Source organism: Exophiala viscosa (genome assembly GCF_022695815.1).
Source record: "Exophiala viscosa unplaced genomic scaffold EDD37scaffold_18, whole genome shotgun sequence".
Classification (NCBI taxonomy): Eukaryota; Fungi; Ascomycota; class Eurotiomycetes; order Chaetothyriales; family Herpotrichiellaceae; genus Exophiala; species Exophiala viscosa.
This window is the reverse complement of record NW_026944370.1, coordinates 100,317-118,810: the sequence shown is the minus strand read 5'-3', so window position 1 is coordinate 118,810 and position 18,494 is coordinate 100,317. Positions and strand designations below refer to the sequence as shown.

Sequence of the window (18,494 nt, the reverse complement as noted above, 5' to 3'; positions counted from 1 at the left end):
GACTCCCGAGACACACTACTTGAGAAAGTTTCAACAATGGAAGACCTTTCGACATCCTACTTGCCTTTACAAAGTCCGAAATCATGCTAAATACAAAAGTGGACACCTATACGACAATTGAGAGGCACACGATCATTCTCAGGACCTGATGAGTGCTACAAGTAGAACACTGCCTGAGCAGTTGGTCACGAAGGCATGAAGCAATGCACGAGCACTGCGCCTTGTTCCGGAAGCTCTATGACAGATAAGATTCTGTACGAGCTCGATGCGCTGTACTGGATGGCCCCCCTGTATCCGCCGTAGGTTGGCGGGAATACTCAACACCGACACTCAATAGGCCAACAACCCCCATCAATTGTGAATATAAGTATTGTTGCTTCAGGTAGTTTTTCTCCCCAATGCTCTCATTCTCCTTGACCCTATACAAGATGATTGTTAGTGCCCACGGAGCCCCAACTATGTTTTTTTTGTTTCTGTACTTTGCATGCGCCTTGTCTCAGTATACCACAACTTCTCTCTACTATGATCCAGCTACCACAGCTGCCTTATCTTATGAATATCAGACAACACGGGGAACCACGACTTCGCTCTACTATGACCCCGCTACCACAGCTACCTCATCTTATGAATATCAGACAGCACCGGGAACTACATCATCGTCCTATTCCGCTTCCTCTACGCAATCCGGATACCCTCACGACTCTTCGCAGTACTCCGATAAGTCGTACCCTAGCGCACCCACAACCGATTCCACCTACAGCACGCCTATCGTGTCAACGCCAACGCCTACCATCCAGCCTACTGAAGACCCTCCAACACCAACTACCGTGCCTAAGCCCTGGTGTAAGTACTTTCTCCCCCATCCCGCAGCAGAAGTCGCTGACGAACTTCCAAGACGAAACAACAGCCGGTAAATGGGGCCTAGGTGCTGGTGGTACCAGCTGCTGCATGTGTGTTATTGGATTGTCAGTACACCCTTGACCTCCCTAAGTTCATTAATGTGACCGAATTTAAGCTGATAGTCCTTTACCCCCTTCAGCGTGACATGGTGTATCAAAATGCGTCACCGTAAAGGCGCAAGAAAGCGGTACGCAAAGCTCACCGATAAGTATGGTAACAACTGTCACGACGTGGTCAATTGTGGGACATGCTCGACTGGCTATACGGGTGGTGGACAGGGTCTGCCATTCTTGCACGACCCTTGTGGTACACCGATCAACATGACGTGGCAGCCACAGGCCCCGAACGGAGCGTGGCAGGATGCAGCGTAGGAGAAAAGAAGCCGCAAGATACAAACTAGCTGGTCAAATTTGCGAATCAGCAGTTACGAAACAGAGTCGCAATAAAGGAAAGTTATGCGAAGGTGAGAGGCTATTAAATTATGAGGATACATTGCTGCTGTGAATGAGAGCATAGCAAAGCTCAAACGCAGGACGAGGGGGGGCTTAACTCTATTGTCAAGCTGTCAAGCTGTCGAGCCTTTACTCTGTTTTCGTGCCGCTACTGTCTCATTTCATTAAGGTCGATCGTAAGATACAGATTGACGGTCATAAGTATGAGCTAGACTATCGACTTACTCAGCATCTTGCTCTAGGCGCACTTGAACCACGTGTGTACTCAAGGCCATATAGGGTTGATTCAAGTGTTTGAATCAAGCAATTCGTGCAGTTTTCCACATCCAACCCAGAGAAACTGACTAGCTAAATGTAAGAAAAACATGTCTGCACCCTCGATATCCATGCGTCCACAGACCAATCCCAAGAGTCGATCACAAAGCGGTACGCGTAGTAAACTCCGTTGACTGACCTTTAATGTCCTTGAGTTTCGACCTTTCCTTTGCTATCAATATTAAGTTGAAATGGCACTGTAGAACGCAAACTATATAGATTGGCAAGTTTTGGATAAATACTGTGCTTCGTAGTTTCGTTCACATAGACGATTAATCGAGCGGTTTCGTGATTTTTCCTCCGCATCCGATATCCCAAACCTATTACACACATTCTTCGCGACACATTTTGCGATACTGTGAAGTCTATGGGAGTCCTACAGAATTGGTATTCGACTTAGAGTTGCCGAAAAAGGGCGGCTGAATGTCTTGTCACCAACATCAGCGAATCGTTCTTCTGTTCCGTAATTTCGAGATCACAGAACTCTATGCCTCATTCAAGAGGTACTGCCCTAGTGTTGTTTACCATGATGTTTCGATTGCTAAGACGAACACTCGTGTCCAGTGGAGTTCAGATCTCAATGGTCGACAAGGATCTGTTCTCAGTGCCGCAGATATACTTCGTCTGAGTCCAGAATATGGGAAACGATTCCGGCAGTCAGAAATCGCCTAACAGTCTTAGGTATTACTGTCTTAGGAATTCCATTTAGTACTACTAAGGATGTATCCAAGCCAGAGTCCTCCAACCAAAAGTATCGATGCTGATTTGTCCCACGACTGCGAAATCCTCTTGCCCTTGTGGTAGTATTGAACATTCAAGGAACCGATTGAACCACCATTTCGGAGATGGTCTCCATGAAAAGCACTTTACTGCCATCACTCCACTGAAACCAAATAAGCGAGACCGAATATAACATCCTACTTCTGGGCATCTCGTCCATTCATGGCTGTGCAAAGAGCTCTTTTGTACTTGGTATTGTACTAGTAAGTTTGACGTCTTGGCTTTCATGGAGAGCTGAACATCATACGACTATGCTCCTCTCCCTCCCTCAAAGCGGCATACTTTCGCTAGAATCATTAATTCCATTCTTAGAGTTGCCGGCGCATCGGGGCCATAATCTGTAACGGTCGTCTTCAGCAGAAGGCGGACGACTCCTCTGAGGCTTCGGCTCCAGTATGAGGGATACCTCACAGTGGTGTATCTGCCTCACAGGAGCAGCGTCTCAGACGGCGTCTCGAGAGATTCAAGACTTACTCCAGGACGATGTAGGACTCCGATCCCCGAAGGACGTCGCCACCATGGCTCAAAATAGCATCCTTCATACTGGCCATGACCTAGCAGGCGCCCTCTTCCCCTGGCACAAGGTCATTGGACGATTCTCTGGTACCCAGAGCAGACAGACAGCTTAAGGGAGCATACTCCCGGAGTCCGGACAGGTATCGTCCTGGCAAATACAAAAAAGCTATCTTTGCAAGGCCTCTGATGCCAGGACGCCGGTCCTTTTCGAATGTGAGGTCTAGCTCTGAGTACTGGATGTGTAGTGGCCGTGTCCGCCTTTGTGAAGGCGAAGACTGCCGATGTGAGGAATAAATGTCCGGTGAGGCTGGAACCGCAATAGCTCCCAACTTAGCCCTGCATATGCGTTTCGATTTCAGGAATGGCCTATTCTTCGTCCGAGATATGTGGTCAAGGTTCTCTCAATGCATTCGCGACGATGGCTAAGGTTGTTCAATATACACGTGTTCATATACACCCACAGCCAACCGGTGCCCCTCTCATCCTCAAGTACAGCAGAGATCCTACTGTCGGGCTCGAGGTAAACATTCCGGATTTTCCTTCCTTTTCACAACCTGTCTGCAAACCGGGCAGTGTTCCTCGGACCCGCGAACAGTGGTCGCCCGCCGCAGCCATTCTATTAGGCACCCGTTTGCAAAGCCGTGACCGTGCTTGGTCACAGCATTTTTTGATCCGGGAATGCAAATGTTGCAGCTGATTGCGGCGGCCAAGCACCTTGTTCGCGCTCTGTAGGTAGGATGGCAAATCCTTTCGAGCGAATAGCAACTACTCCAGTACTCTGAGGACAACTTGATCAAAAGACCCGCTCTCTCTATCAACTCCCATCCCATTGGCCTTTGTGCAGCCTCGAAAGCTCCACGTCCATACATCATATTCCATCGCTGTTGTGTCGACGACATTTTTCACCTTGAGAACAATACATTCGGCCTGCACAGCAATCTGTAGAGTTCTGAGGACCTGGCCTGTGTCATACAGACTCAGTTCGCCATTATGAGGTTGTGTCACTGCCCACCCGTTATATCTGACCTCTGAATGAGGCATGGCGGCCATGCCCTGCGTCATCAGAGCTTCTTGAATATGCGCAACGAGGCCCAGCGTCAACATGTGGCGCAACGATGAGATTGCAGCATCCCTGGTCTCTTGCCTTAGAGTTGGAATTTTGCAGAATCCAAAATCGACCGGAGTAGATTCATAGCGTGATCCAAAAAGAGAAGGTCCCAGAAACGTCGCCAGCCCGATTTCGAAGCTTTTCCCTTCTGATAGGTTGACTTTGAAGCCCGTCCTCGCAGGGAGCATGACATGGGAAAGGACTCTCTCCGGCGCCCATGTCTTCAGTGATTCAAACACTGTGGTGCTTGACTTTTCAAATTCGATTGTGACTGGGACGCCAGCTTGCTTGAATGGACGAAGTACCGCTTGGCAGCTGTTCCAGAACGCAGTAGCTTCTGCCTTGTGTCTCAAATGTGCCAGTACCGGCCGTACTATGGCATGTTCGGTAGTGAGTCGTGGTCTCTGTGCCGTGGGCGGAGGTTTCTGCGACCTCTGCATCAGGTTCTCTTCGTGAACGGTATTGAGTCCCAGCCGCAGAGACACTGCGACAAACTCAGCAATCAAGTCATCTTCAGCATTTGTAGGAATGGCAATATCCTGCTCTGGCTCATATGCGAGCGAGAGTTGGTAGTCGCCGCCCACGTCGATCTCGACCGCCTCGGCACGACTGTGAATTCCTTGGTTGGCCGCTACACGTGCCTCTCGACAGACCTCGTAGAACAGTTCTTCCTCAAACAGAGAATCTCGCATATCTCTCAGTTGCTGATTGACATCTTCTGCTTGGCCTTTTGTCGCTGTTCGGAAATGAAAATAGCCCGTTTTGGTGTTGTCGCGGATGACCGACACGCCTAGCGCCTTGCGCCCTCTGAGATGAGACGGCCTGTCTAGGTAAACGCTCCCGTCGTCAGACTGGCGCAGCAGCGCAAATCCTCGGTCGCGAAACTGCGGTGCAGACTCAGCAAAGCCGAAATGTACTCCGATGGCTTTGCGGTCACGAGGGAGTCTTGAAACTGCCCATCCATTTGTTGTAAGATTGGCTACCTGAGCCCAATACTCTGATCCACGTTCGGCATCGTTGCGCAGTCGGCTTGATGCGGCGGATAGCTTCTCTGAGGCAGATCGAAAGCTGTCCGATCTCCAGCCTCGCGACAGAGAGGCCAGCAGCCGCCTTGAGGAAGCAGGAAGTGTTTTGTTCTTTAGAGTGTGTCCAGAGAGTGTGCCCACCGGAACTGCTTCCTTGAGCGCTGGTGACATGGAACCTTGAGCTGGGACCCATTGTTTTGATATGAGTAGCGAGACAAAATCCAAGGCACACAGGATTTCATTTTGGGCATAACTACCCGAGGTCAGTCTAGCAGCAGGCACGACTGAAGACCTACTCACCTCAGTCGTTCAATCATCTCTTCTCTTCGTTTCCACAAACGCTCTTGACGCTTCTGAGGAGTATGATCCTCATCACCATGGGGCTCATTTTCCGAAATCGCTCCCTTTGCTACGGCCGGAGCCTTGCCGTGGATCTCGGCTCGGAGAGCCTCTTCAGCAACATGGCGAAAGTGGCCTTTTTGGGCAATGACGCGTCGAATTTGAGACTGGAGATCTTCTGATCGAGAACATGATTCCAGAGGGACTACGAGAGTGACGGCGTTTGTTTGAGCCATGCCTCGAACTGCTGAAAGAATCACCTCTTTTGTTGATACGAATCCGACTCCGAACCGGCCTTTATAATGTGGCACGAGACCATCTCCAATCAACCACGTCGTTCTCGCGTATCTGTGGACAATTAGGCGGCGTATTTGAAGGCTACCATAGACGACTTGTCCCGTCCTGATGGGACCGCGATGAAAGGGCTCCGGAGAAGGTATGAGTTGGTTGCGCTGAAAATCTTCACGTGCTTTGGGCCAAGGTAAATTCCGTTGGAGAGTTAGCAAGTAGCCAAGCCCTAGCCTAGGCCGTGCGCGTAAGCAGGCACTCTGGGCGCCTAGTGGCCTTTTCTTTCTTTTGTTTAGCTAAAATGGAGCTTAGAATTACGGAGACCGATCGCCCAAGCTAAATGACGTGGGGTACTCGTCCTCTGCACCTTCAACACGCCGAAAGAAAGGTATGACAAAATTCTTTGCTTTACCTATCGTATCGCGAAAAAACATTGAGCTTTATCTGCTTCTCTTCTGCTTGCAGCCTGACCTGAAAATGTCCTCTTGTGAGCTTTCTTCTTCTTGAGCCTCATCTGAGTAAAAGTTTCATTCCTTCCTTCGATTCTTGGTTCTCCTCTTCCACTGCACCTCCCTCCCTGTATCGAAACAACCCCGCCTCGTATTCCTGTCCCACCACGAATCCATCCCGGACTCTAACACACGTTCGACACCATGGCGGGGGAAGCCGTGACTCCTGCGAAGAGACGCCGGATTGGCGTCATGACTAGTGGAGGTGACTCTCCTGGCATGAATGGAGCTGTCCGCGCCGTCGTCCGCATGTCTATTCACATGGGCTGTGAGGCCTATGCCATCTTCGAAGGCTACGAGGGACTCGTAAACGGCGGGGACCTGATCAAAGAGATGAAGTGGGAAGATGTGAGAGGATGGCAGTCACGAGGTGGGACACTGATCGGCACAGCAAGATGTATGCCGTTTATGGAGAGATGGGGCAGGTTGAAAGCAGCAAAGAACATGATCCTACGAGGTATCGATGCACTAGTCATCTGTGGTGGTGACGGCAGTTTGACGGGTGCCGACAAATTCAGAGCAGAGTGGCCTGGCCTGATCAATGAGTTGGTCGAGACTGGAGAGCTGACACAAGAACAAATTGACCCCTACAAACATCTCAACATTGTCGGACTGGTCGGCTCCATAGATAATGACATGTCAGGCACCGATGCCACCATCGGTTGTTACTCCTCCCTCGATCGAATCTGTTCCGCTGTCGACGACGTTTTTGATACCGCCGCATCTCACCAAAGAGGCTTTGTGGTTGAGGTCATGGGTCGACATTGCGGCTGGTTGGCCTTGATGGCTTCCATAGCTACTGGGGCGGACTTTGTTTTCATTCCTGAAAAGCCTCCTCGAGCAGATTGGGAAGACCAAATGTGCGACATCATCAAGAAACACAGGTCACGAGGCAAGAGGAGATCGATTGTCATCATTGCCGAAGGAGCACACGACGAGAATCTGAAGAAGATTACCGCAAACCAGGTCAAAGATCTCTTGACGAACAAACTCAATCTGGACACTAGGGTGACAGTCCTCGGACATACTCAGCGAGGAGGACAGGCCTGCTTCTATGACCGCTGGCTGTCCACCCTACAAGGGGTTGAGGCTGTCAATGCAATTCTCGAAGCCACACCTGAGACACCCACACCGGTCATCACCATTCGTGAGAACAAGATCGAGAGATCCGATCTGATGGAGGCTGTGGCGATGACGAAAGCAGTTAACGCTGCTATAGCGGCCAAAGACTTTGACAAGGCTATGCGGTTGCGAGATGTGGAATTTAAGGAATACTACAACAGCTACATAATTACCACGTCTACCGACCATCCGAAGCTACGTCTGCCGGATAACAAGACGATGCGCATCGCCATTGTTCACGTCGGCGCCCCTTGCGGTGGCATGAACCCCGCAACCCGGGCTGCTGTGGCTTATTGTCTGACCAGAGGCCACACTCCAATCGCAATTCACAACGGTTTTCCCGGCTTGCAGCGTCATCATGATGACAAACCAATAGGTGCTGTGCGCGAGGCTAAGTGGATTGATGTCGATCCATGGGTCAACGAGGGTGGATCTGAAATTGGCACGAATCGAGGACTTCCCAGCGCAGACTTTAAGAAAACAGCCGAGTGTTTCGAGTTGTACAAGTTCGACGCCATGTTGTTGATTGGAGGTTTCGAGGCTTTTACGGCCGCCAGCGAGCTGAGAAAAGCCCGTGCAGAATACCCAGCCTTCAAGATCCCACTGATTGTGCTGCCGGCGACAGTATCGAACAATGTTCCCGGCACGGAATACTCACTTGGAAGCGATACCTGCCTCAATACCTTGATCAGCTTCTGCGATGCAATCAGACAGTCGGCCTCCTCATCCAGAAGACGAGTATTTGTCATCGAAACTCAAGGTGGTCGGTCCGGATATCTGGCTACCATGGCTGGTTTGTCAGTCGGTGCACTTGCAGTCTACATTCCCGAGGAGGGCATCAACATTCACATGATTGCTCGGGATATTGAGTTCCTGCGAGAGAACTTTGCCAATGATCAAGGAGCATCTCGAGCAGGAAAGATTATACTTCGAAATGAAAAAGCCAGCACGACATACACGACGGAGATTATTGCCGACATGATCAAAGAAGAAGCCCGAGGTCGGTTTGAGTCGCGCTCAGCAAATCCGGGACACTATCAACAAGGAGGCAAACCATCGCCTATGGATCGGATAAGAGCCCTTCGGATGGCCATCAAGTGTATTCAACACATTGAGGACAGGTTTGCCGGCAAGACCAAGGCTGCCATTGCGGACGATCCGATGTCTGCGGCGGTGATTGGAATACAAGGTTCCGAGGTCGTCTTCACACCTATGGGTGGCGAGACTGGACTTGAGTCCCAGGCAACGGATTGGACCGACCGTCGACCCATGAACGAATTCTGGATGCCCATGAAGGATATCGTGGACATCTTGAGTGGCCGGCCAAGGCTAGGCGACTGCTGTGAGGAATGTGGAAAACCACTTTCGGGGGAGATTTCTAGATCCAAGTTGCCAAAATCAGAGCAATGAAAGACAAAACAAGAAGCTTACTACGGGCGTTTGGGCTGCTGGAATGAAAGGGATGGCAAGACGGAAGCAAGCGCTGCAAGTGTTGGAGCAAGACCTCTCCTTTTCATCAATACCCACGAGTAAGACTTCGCCCGAATGCGGAATTTTACAACAGACGTAGAATAAGAACCAAGGAGTGGACGACGCTTCTTCTGGCATACCATCCATCGAATGAAAATGCATTTTATGTTGATCTCAGTCTACTACTCACCTGATGTCTTTCACTCACGGATTAAAGTGGATTGACTGAGTACTGACTTTACTGAGTGAATATCCTCAAGCCGACCTTTACCAATATCCTCCTTCTGATTGGTCACATAAAAGAACCTGTATTCCCAGGTCCGCCAATAGCAGTGTTCGGATTGGCAGTGAACGCCGCTCCAAACCGATTCGGTGGGACGTCATATCAAGTACATAAAGCCCTCCGCGCCCAAAAGTACACTTGAGACTATTCAACAAACCGGACAATACACAACATCGGCCAACAGGTCTTTTTCACATCTCCATTGTCTACTTGTATCCAAACGCTCCTATCCTCACAAACCAACTCCTACAAGAAAAGCAAAGATGGTCAAACCAACAACCTGCTGCGGGCGCTCCGATGCCTGTGTCTGCGCCCAAAAGGCCACATGCAGTTGCGGCAAGCAATCCGCGCTGAACTGCTCGTGCGAGAAGAAAGCAGCCGAGAACACGTTGCAAGGAGCGAGATGTTCATGCAGTAAGTTTGAATCCCTAATCCTGCGTGACTCTGCACAAGCCTGCGAATGTCCCCTTCACCTTCCCCCAAGTCCTCTGCGTTGTGTTTGTCATTTGTTTTGTGTGGAGTGCAATGACTGACATGCGGCTACGCCTATAGGAGCCCGTCCCGCCGGCCAATGTACCTGCGATCGTGCCGAGAGCGAGAACACGACAGTGACTGGTGAAGCATGTGCGTGCGGACAGCGCAGCGCGGGAAGTTGTACATGCGAGAAAGCGGCTGATGGTGGACTTCACCCGGATGAGGTTGACTTCACGGGCAAGGCCTAAATCCACCACCTTTACACCTTTACGCATGGGAGATGTCAAACCGCGGCTCAATCACACACTGATTGAACTGGCATGGCATGGTTATCTGCATATGGAAGAGGCGTTTGGGGTTTACAGAATGATACCATCATCGATACGGAGCGGTTTGGGGCAGGCACAGTCGCCGTTTTGGAGAGAGAGTCAAGGGCCTGGCTAAAGACTTGAACATATTACGAGACCCATACCATACAACAGAATGAGCATTGAGATATCAGTTCATGAGATTCGATTGAAATGAAATACAGGACCCGAAAGGAACAGAAAAGAAAACCCCAAAGACAGTGCTGATGATCGAAAGGGACCATAGGAGCCATACTGTCCAACTGCCAGTCCTGCTCAACGCCTGACCCCAAACATCCCATGTCCACCAGCGCCGCGCTGAGCTTCAGTCATTTCCGTCATGTGAAACTCATGCTTGATCATGAACAATCTGGCCTTCACCTTGAACAGCCCTAGACTGACCTTGATTTGCCTGACGTTGAAGTCTCTCTTCAGCCATCTCTTGACCCACCCCATGTTCGATCCACCTTCGAACCTGCTCTTGCACCGCCTGATGTTCAACCCTCTCTCTCGTCTTCTCCATCAGCTGCCTCGTCTTCCGCTCCTTCTTCTCCTTGTCCATCCTCGCCGCAAATCCCGGATCCTTCAGCCTCTCCATAAAATGATCTTTCGCAAACCCTTTCTGCCGCGCAACCACCGCCCTGAAGTTCTCCCTCGCCCAACTCAGCACCGTCATAAACATTCCCGCCGCAAATGCCTCTCTTACACCACGCACCAAAGCCTGATCCTTCTCCGGCACATCCTCAATCGGACCCACAAAATCTCTCCTCATTCCGGCTACCAGGCAGTTCTTGTCCTTCGGATCATCAATCGGCAATTTCCTAATCTCCGCCCATAAACGCTGCGTTTCGATTTCGCGCACGCATTTGATTTTGTGATTGTCGAACTCCGTCGCAAACTGTGCCCCAAAGAAGTCCTTGGCATCCTGCTCGACCTGTGTTCTTGTCATGCTTGCCGATTCGCCTGGTTGATTGTCTTGATGCGCCGGCAAGTACCAATTGACCCAGTAGCTGTACACTGGCCTCCTGCCTCTGCGCTGGCGGTCTTTGCTCTTCATGTCGATGGCCCTGGCGGGGTCGTGGAAGCGGCAGGTGGTAATGTAGTCCATCATGGCGTCCCACGTATTGAAGGTCGTGCAGTATCGCTCTTGATGTAGGCCGAGGTATTTGAGGGCACTTTCTGGGTTGTTGGTCATCAGCACGCGAGATTCGGTCTTGTTGTGCGCTTCAACCTCGGCGATGCGTAGGTACAATCCGGTAGTCGTGCAGGTGAGGCCAAAGGGACGGATGATGCCACCAATCATGTTCCATAGGTCACCATGTGCTTGGAAGAAGAGATGCCAGTGGAAGAGCTCGGGGTCGGGAACGATGTGGACATCGATTTGAATGTACTTTTGTTTGTCGTTGGCGTAGGTGTCGGTCGCGGTTGCAGTGGTAGTCGATGCAGTGTTGGTCTCGGTCGTTGCCGCATGAGCATGCTTGAATCTTAGAGGTAGAACGTGGCTGGCTTCGATTTTCTTGTGTACGGCTTGGTCGGACGTTGTAGTTGGCTTGTCTTTAAACCCATCCTGATCCTCCAGAGCATCCGGCTCAGGCCACTTCACTGCAAGATGAAAAGTCGTGCAGCCGTCGGTGTGTTTCCACTTCTCGGCGCCAATGATTCTCTGCAGTCTGTTTCCGATTTCCTTGTCCTTATTGGAGTCTGGTTTGCCGTTCTTATCAAACTCCACTTCCAGTCCTCTCTCAACAGGCGCTGCGACCAGAATATCCACGTCCCCATGAGATGCCTTGGCTGGTGCTTCTATGGCATGTCCGGTGTTGGCAAAGTATGGTTTGAGAAGGGTTTCGACATGATTGAGAGTGTAGCGGTAGATATTTGGTGGCATGCGCGGCGTGTGTAGCTCTTCGGCGAATACGGTGCCACCCATTCTGAGCGATGTATGAGCCAAGTGTCCAAGAGCGAACACTTACAGTAGGTAGACTGAGTGAAGGATGATGGAGTGATGGAGACCCTAAGGAGTTAGCGGTGACTACGTCTTATACCTTCTCTTCATCCTGCTGACTTATGCTTTGTCTGATGCTTGCTGGAGGTTTGTGTTTGCCTTTGCTTTCATTCGTAACTCATTGTGAGTTTGCCTGATGTTTCCATGCGATAGCACATACTTTCCTTGCTAATGATCAAGCAATTGCTCATTTCCATGTTGATGCAGGCACATGCTTGATCGTACGGCATCGTTTTTTGATATGGGTGTGGCAGTGCTTTGATGTTCCGCTATCACCTGTGAATCCCGCTGTCAAACATGTTCTTTCTCTGCGAAACGAAGCAAAATTCATCCCATACGTGTTGGACATTGATCAACTGGCTAGCGCGATTTGCTCTTCCCAGTACGCCTCATTTACAAGGTAGCTTATGTTTAGGAGAAGAGTTGATGCGACCCTGGAAAGCAGCGAGCTTTGGTGATGTTCATCAACTGGGCAAGCACCTCGACGAGGCTTCCCCATTCTCAGCCTTGTCTTAGTCAGCACCACATCAAGCCTAATCATGGGCGGCGATGTTATATCGGCACTGAAAAGGTTATGCAATTTGTTATCACAGAGCATATAAGTCGTCAATACCAATGCCCGTTTTAGGCTATCAGCGGAGTCAAGTCAATACATGAAGCGAATGAGATTTCTAATATTCCAGCGCAAACTTTAGACCCCCTTCAAGCTGATCTCCAAAAAACCCAGTGGCACACATAGCCAGGAACCACGTCTACCTCGCAACCTGGAAGTCTTGCAGATCTTAACGGCAACGACTCGAACTTCAACGCGATATCTTCATGCCAGTGGGCCTCCTGGAGATGAAACGCTAGTCATACAACGCTGTCCAGGAGAGACTTCATAAAGACATTGAATAGGTATACTCATTTGAGCCTGACGGGCTTCCAAGGTCAGAATGTACCCCTTTCTCTGGAAGCAGGCTTTCCTCCTCCAAACGTGACAACTTCTGGATCATTAGATCACGAAGTGTGGTCAACAGTGTCGCTCATCTGGTGCTGACGTAGTTTCTTCCGCGAGAGAATGACCTTCAACCCTTGCCGGCAAGGGAGCAACGTCGAGACCGGGTGAGGGAAGTGACGGTAAACTGCTGACACTGGTAGTACGATAGTGATCATTGGCCTCTTCCGACTCAGACCCTATCAGGGAAGAAAGTCCAAGTACCCGTCCCAAACTTGCCCAGACTTGGTCGCTCCTCCCAGTTTGGGCAGGCGTAGGCGGAGCGCCGGACAGGTTTGGTGTTTCAGCTGGGGTCATATTAGGTGATGCAGACCGATCGGACATGTTTTGCTGCGAGACAGAAGCACTTCGCGGCAACCTCGAGTTTCCACCACTCAGGAAACTGGGAGGATACATTGCCATGTTTCTGATGTCGGTATTAATGCCTTGTCCATCGACCTCGTGAATAGCGACCGTATGGGGGCGCCTCAATGGGGCCCCTGTATTCGCCCCGTGGTGACCGAGCCGGCGTTGAAGTCCTCCGCTTCTCATGTGCGCTCTCATTCGCGCCGGGCTGAGTAAAGTAATCTCTCTTGATGCCTCCTTCAAGTTCTTGAGGTCCGGCATATACTGGGGGAGACTGAGGAGGCTCAACTTCAGTCATGGTGTCTGAGCCGATGTCCTTTCTGGTTGTTTCTGACTGTGTAGCCCATAGCCAGGGCACAACCCAGCTCTTTCTGTGACGCAGTTCCGACGTCCCCTGACTTGCAGCCCGACGCTGTTTGGTACGACGACGCCGGCAAAAGAATAACATGGCGCCCAAAAGAGCCAAAGCACCCACTATTGGCAAAATTACAGCCACAGGAATGACCCATCCTTGCTGGGAATGATGACTGGGCTCAGAGGCCGGAGAGGATGTAAGGGTCGTAGACGGAGGTCCAGTTGAGTTCGTTGAGATTGTAGACGTCAACTGTTCTGTTGGTAGACCGCGACAAGCCAGACTTGGCCGTACCTCCAATGGCTATCATTTGATTCGGGTACGGAGTAACGCAAACATGACCTTGCCTTGAGGCTCCAGCTCGTTCTACGCCATCGGCCTTGACCCAGGTGAAAGATGGCACTGTGAGGATCGATACATCGCTTAGCGGATCTCCGTTGTCGTTGTCCCACCCCCCATAGACGAATATTTCATGATGTGAGCCACTAGAGGTTGAGCCCACAACTGTGCAAAACTGCGCGAGCGGATGAGTGGGCGCTGGAGAACCGCTATTCAGGGGCTGCAAGCTCCATGTATCCGTACCAATGTCGTATACGGGGACCTCCCGCAGAAAGCTCATCGACGCAGTGGTGTTATCTTCGCCAACGTAGTAGTTGAGATCTGCGGGCCTCTCAACTCCACCAACGGCAATGAGGAGCCCTTGGGTTGAAGAAGGCACCCAGACAAGTCCGCCCTCCGCTCGCCATGGACATGCAGAGGTCGCTTTCGCCCATATGAGGGAGACAGCCTATGAGATGCAGCTTGTTGCTGAGCTACTTCCCCAATGGCAGGACGAGGCAAGACGACTGTGGCCTGGTTCGCGTGCCAACCAGTACCTCGACGTTATCGCACATAGCGTTGGTCGGCGGGCGGCTAGCCCTGCCATCAGCGCGATCGAGTATATGGAGCTCCTGGAGCAGCCAGACGTGGCCCAGTACCTTCGCACAGATCAGAAGTGCAGGAATGCGTATGTGATCGACACCAGCGAAGCACTCCGCCCGTGCCTGCAAGCATCTCCGCCCCTGATGCCGATCGTCGTTCGTGACTACGTCGTCGGCGTGTTAGAGTATCGCCAATTCCTCCTGAATAAGCCAAAGGTGGAGGTGCACGATCTAGGGCTCAAGGTTCCTGCTAACGGACCTCCTCGAACCACCCACATCAAGCCCGGCAAACTATTCAAGCGGATGGACAAGGCTGGTAATGCTCCAGTGAACTTTCTGAACCTGGCGGGCATCGCCCCCAATCCTGTTCCTAGGGCATTGGACGGACTTCACGACTACGACATTCCCTGGAACATCCGAGAATATGACGAGGCCGGCAAGGCCGCGAAGGAACGGGTGAGGGACCTAACCAACGGTACCCGCTTTACGTTGTATTCGACCAACAAGTTAGTCCACCTGGCCCACCGAGATAAAGGTGGGGTCATCACTGCTGTTCGAGTCCACCACGGGAAGAAGTTGTGGATTCTATACCCCTACCTAGCGCCCGATGACATATCAGAATGGCAGCAATCCGATGAGCCTACCCCCAAACCGAATCCAATCGCTCTGGTGCCGAAGCCAGGAGACACATTGATTATGCCTCAAGGCCAATTCCACGAGGTCATGTCGCTGGAGGAATCTTTGCTCACGGGCATCAAGATATGGGATTCCCGGACCCTAGTGCACGTTTGTAAAGCCATTTTGGAAGAGCACACGCTTCCGGGGATCACCAATAAAGACCTGGAGTATGAGTGTCTTGAGAAGCTCCGCGTGTGTGAGGGTGAATGAGCGAGGACATTGAAGCAGGGTGGCGGGTACTGGACATTTAGTGATCAAGCGGCACTGCGGCAGTTTTCCAAGTTGCTCAGGGTGAGTCTCCATACCCTTCTAAACCCCCATCCCCAACATGTTACGTCAGTACGCCTAACCTCACTACACGGACAGCAAGTGCGAAGCATCGCTCCGACAAAAGCGTCGAGCCAAGATCCATCGGCATTGGAATCGGAATCGATACAAAGCTTGGAACGTATCTTTATGTGAGGATGACATCGGCCTACGCTTTGACGTGCAGGAAGCCCTGCCCCTGAATTTGGCGAGTCAAGCTGAGACGCATCGTCGGTCTCTTGCGTTGCCTGCTGCCGAGGTTGAAGGCGTTGTTCTGGGGAGTCATCACTGACTAATCTGCATCAGTGACTTCACTCATGTCCACCTTGACCAGGAAGTTCGCTTCATCGGTCGGTGGATTGAAATAGTCATACTTGGTGCCCTTTTGATTATAGTAACCGCCAAAGTAGAAACCGAGGTCTTCGCTTGGGGCATTGGCTCCGGCGCCGTTTGTGACTCCCGAGATGAAATTCGAGTCTTGGGGAGAATAACCTGTGTTCGGCGTGCCAAGGTCATCGTTCCTGCCTGACGGGAGGTCGTACAATGGATCGTTGACAGTGCGCGCAGCAGTGTTCGAGCCAATACTGCGAAACGGAGAACATATCTGCGTCAGGAAACGGACCTGGTCCTGGAGTGACTTGCGATGCTTGATGTCCGACAGTGACTATATTTTGTCCTGATCCGGGTGAAGACAAAGCTCGTCCAGCTAGAACGCCTCGGTGGGAAGCCAGGAGATCATAAAAACGGCCCAGGACTGTGCTACGGAGAGCCAGTTGCAAGTTCCTAATGACAAGCAATGCGTAAGGTGCAATGCAGGAGCCCTCCATTCCGCAACACGAGTGTCAGTGTGAAGACCCCGCCCGTGTGAGCGTCTCATTGGAGTTCTAGATCGGGCCAAAGACCTAAGGGTTCTCTTAGCTGCGACTCAGGACCGATCGTCAGATGCCAGTTCAGGCCGAGCGGGCTCAGCTTTCATGACGGCCCAAAATGAGCGCAGGAACGAGCCTTTTGCGGACCAACAGAGCATCAAAATTGCTTGACGCTAGGTTTGGGCGAAGGAAGATCGTGTCTGGACTTGTTAGGTTGCTGTGTTAGAGGGGCTGTCGCAGTGGGCTGACCATGAAGATAGTCTTGGAACACAGCTCCGTCCCTTCCCTTACCGCCCCGGCATGGTTTACATCAAGTGCTGCAGAGATCCGCATTCAGGTGGCCATTCTTGGGGCTGTATCAGCCAGACCGGTCGATCATGTAACGATACGGACACGTCCTTCTCACTGTCAAGCATATTAGCGCAGACTGTCCGACCAACCGAGCTGCTAAAATTCAGTTTCCAGATCTTTGACTCCAGCAGGCAGGACCTTGGGTCCGAAGCTTTTCAAACGGCTACAGCGTATCAAAAATAGCTTATAGCTCTGGGCGTGAACCATGAAGATCCCCACCTCTGGTTGTCTGCTCGAAGTCAGCCGCATTTGATACCGCTGGAGTCCAGTAAGTGAGCGACGCCTTGTTCTCTGTTCCAACCAGGGACTAGGACCAGTCGCCCACCAGGATTACCAGCGAGAGGGGTTCGTTGTTGCTACTATCTTTGCTAGTGAACTGCATTCGGGACGGCTTGTGTAGCTCGACTCTGGTATAGGGTGGACACGGCAACATGACAGACAAGGTTTGCTTGAGCACAGGAGTTCGGAAGATAGCATGACGAGCGCCACATTCCTGGAGTTCCAGAAACTGCATGTCCAGAACACATGTTCAAGTTTGGCACAGAGGGAGTGTAGTGAATGATAAGGCTAACGTACGCAGGTGAGCACGAGCTAGAGCAGAAAACACCTGCGCGTGGCGTGAATATGTTTGCGAAGCACGGAAGTACTGCCCTAGTACCCTGAGCACGGCAAGAACAGACTGTCATTGGGGCCGCACTGAGAGAGAACTTTCCTCCGACAAACCCCAACACCATCCCGAAACGGAAGCATTTCTTCTTTGAGAAGTGTAAAAGTACATTCAGATAAGGTTTCTCACCGGCCTGGTCGGCGTAAAGCTCCACGCAGTACACCGTACAGTAAGTGCTTGTACGTGGACTGACGTTATCGTTAATCTAGCTATCTATCTACGAGTCTACGAGGCTATGGGTATCCAAGCTAGATAGGGGAGAATATAATTATTTAGCGTATTAGAGATGCCAAGGGATGTAAAGACGGTTAAAGACCGTTAACTGACTCAGGAGGGTGTCGTACATGATGTACGACCTCCGGATAGATATATAGTCTGACGGGCCCCTACGGCCCTTGAGCAATGATAAGTCCTCCGTAAAATCACACTAATGGCTTGCATCAATTGACGTAGCACCACGACCTACAATTCGAGAAAGTCCTCTACGCTCACATGGTACCTAAATTAGTGTACCTGCCTTTTGACCCCTACGTTCTTCAGGCCAGCCTCGACACTGACAGGTCGTTGGACTCGCTTCCAGTCAGAAAGCGGATCTGCCACTAACAACAAAAGTCCCCCTAGTCGGGATGCTATACTGCATATCGCTAAAACTGCTCTACCGGATCTTTCATGGCTCTACTTCCAGCTTCTCGAAATGGAGCCCACTGGCCATACTACAATCATATTGAATGCCAGAAACTCCAAGATAAGGAGAGACTGGCCGCCTGATGGCTGGCTGGAGGCGGCCAGGCACCCGAGGCAATTGATCTAAGCAAGGGTACTGACGAACGCTATGCAGAGTCGGCAGCCCCATCTGGTCCAGCGCGGGTAAGTGCTAAAGATTTCGACTTCGAGCAAAAGAGTTCCCTCGAGACGTCCGCTTGCGCTGTCCACGAGGTGCTTGATGGATAAAACATGCAACCCGGACTCTTCGATGACATCGGCGGTGCCTTATCGAAGTCCAATGTTCCTGGCAAAGATCGCGCAAGATGGAGCGCTCTGTAGGTAGACGGCCGGGACTACTAATATTCACTTCTATA

At 51.3% G+C, this 18,494-nt stretch overlaps 6 protein-coding genes across 6 annotated transcripts; 3 read left to right on the top strand and 3 right to left on the bottom strand.

Annotated features, from left to right (window-relative positions):
* Nucleotides 1-428: 428 nt before the first annotated feature.
* EDD37DRAFT_613962 (uncharacterized protein) lies at nt 429-1,271 on the top strand (the record flags this gene model as incomplete). Its single annotated transcript, XM_062815496.1, has 3 exons — nt 429-843; nt 896-950; nt 1,040-1,271. The coding sequence occupies 3 exons, from the start codon at nt 429-431 to the stop codon at nt 1,269-1,271; spliced, it is 702 nt and encodes a 233-aa protein (XP_062665245.1).
* A 2,457-nt stretch (nt 1,272-3,728) lies between these two features.
* EDD37DRAFT_613961 (subunit 17 of mediator complex-domain-containing protein) lies at nt 3,729-5,671 on the bottom strand (the record flags this gene model as incomplete). Its single annotated transcript, XM_062815495.1, has 2 exons — nt 3,729-5,349; nt 5,397-5,671. 2 exons carry the CDS (start codon nt 5,669-5,671, stop codon nt 3,729-3,731), a joined length of 1,896 nt encoding a protein of 631 aa, XP_062665244.1.
* Nucleotides 5,672-6,047: 376 nt separating this feature from the next.
* EDD37DRAFT_643604 (6-phosphofructokinase) lies at nt 6,048-8,996 on the top strand. The gene has a single exon (XM_062817438.1). The coding sequence runs from the start codon at nt 6,377-6,379 to the stop codon at nt 8,762-8,764; it is 2,388 nt and encodes a 795-aa protein (XP_062665243.1). The 5' UTR covers nt 6,048-6,376; the 3' UTR covers nt 8,765-8,996.
* A 1,057-nt stretch (nt 8,997-10,053) lies between these two features.
* Nucleotides 10,054-11,986, bottom strand: EDD37DRAFT_215489 (uncharacterized protein). The gene has a single exon (XM_062810331.1). It carries the CDS (start codon nt 11,853-11,855, stop codon nt 10,278-10,280), a length of 1,578 nt encoding a protein of 525 aa, XP_062665242.1. The 5' UTR covers nt 11,856-11,986; the 3' UTR covers nt 10,054-10,277.
* Nucleotides 11,987-13,805: 1,819 nt separating this feature from the next.
* Nucleotides 13,806-14,243, bottom strand: EDD37DRAFT_675836 (uncharacterized protein; the record flags this gene model as incomplete). Its single annotated transcript, XM_062819549.1, has 1 exon — nt 13,806-14,243. The coding sequence occupies one exon, from the start codon at nt 14,241-14,243 to the stop codon at nt 13,806-13,808; it is 438 nt and encodes a 145-aa protein (XP_062665241.1).
* Nucleotides 14,244-14,313: 70 nt separating this feature from the next.
* EDD37DRAFT_698642 (uncharacterized protein) lies at nt 14,314-15,658 on the top strand (the record flags this gene model as incomplete). The annotated part of the gene is made up of 2 exons (XM_062820182.1): nt 14,314-15,513; nt 15,589-15,658. One exon carries the CDS (start codon nt 14,314-14,316, stop codon nt 15,430-15,432), a length of 1,119 nt encoding a protein of 372 aa, XP_062665240.1. The 3' UTR covers nt 15,433-15,513; nt 15,589-15,658.
* Nucleotides 15,659-18,494: the final 2,836 nt, after the last annotated feature.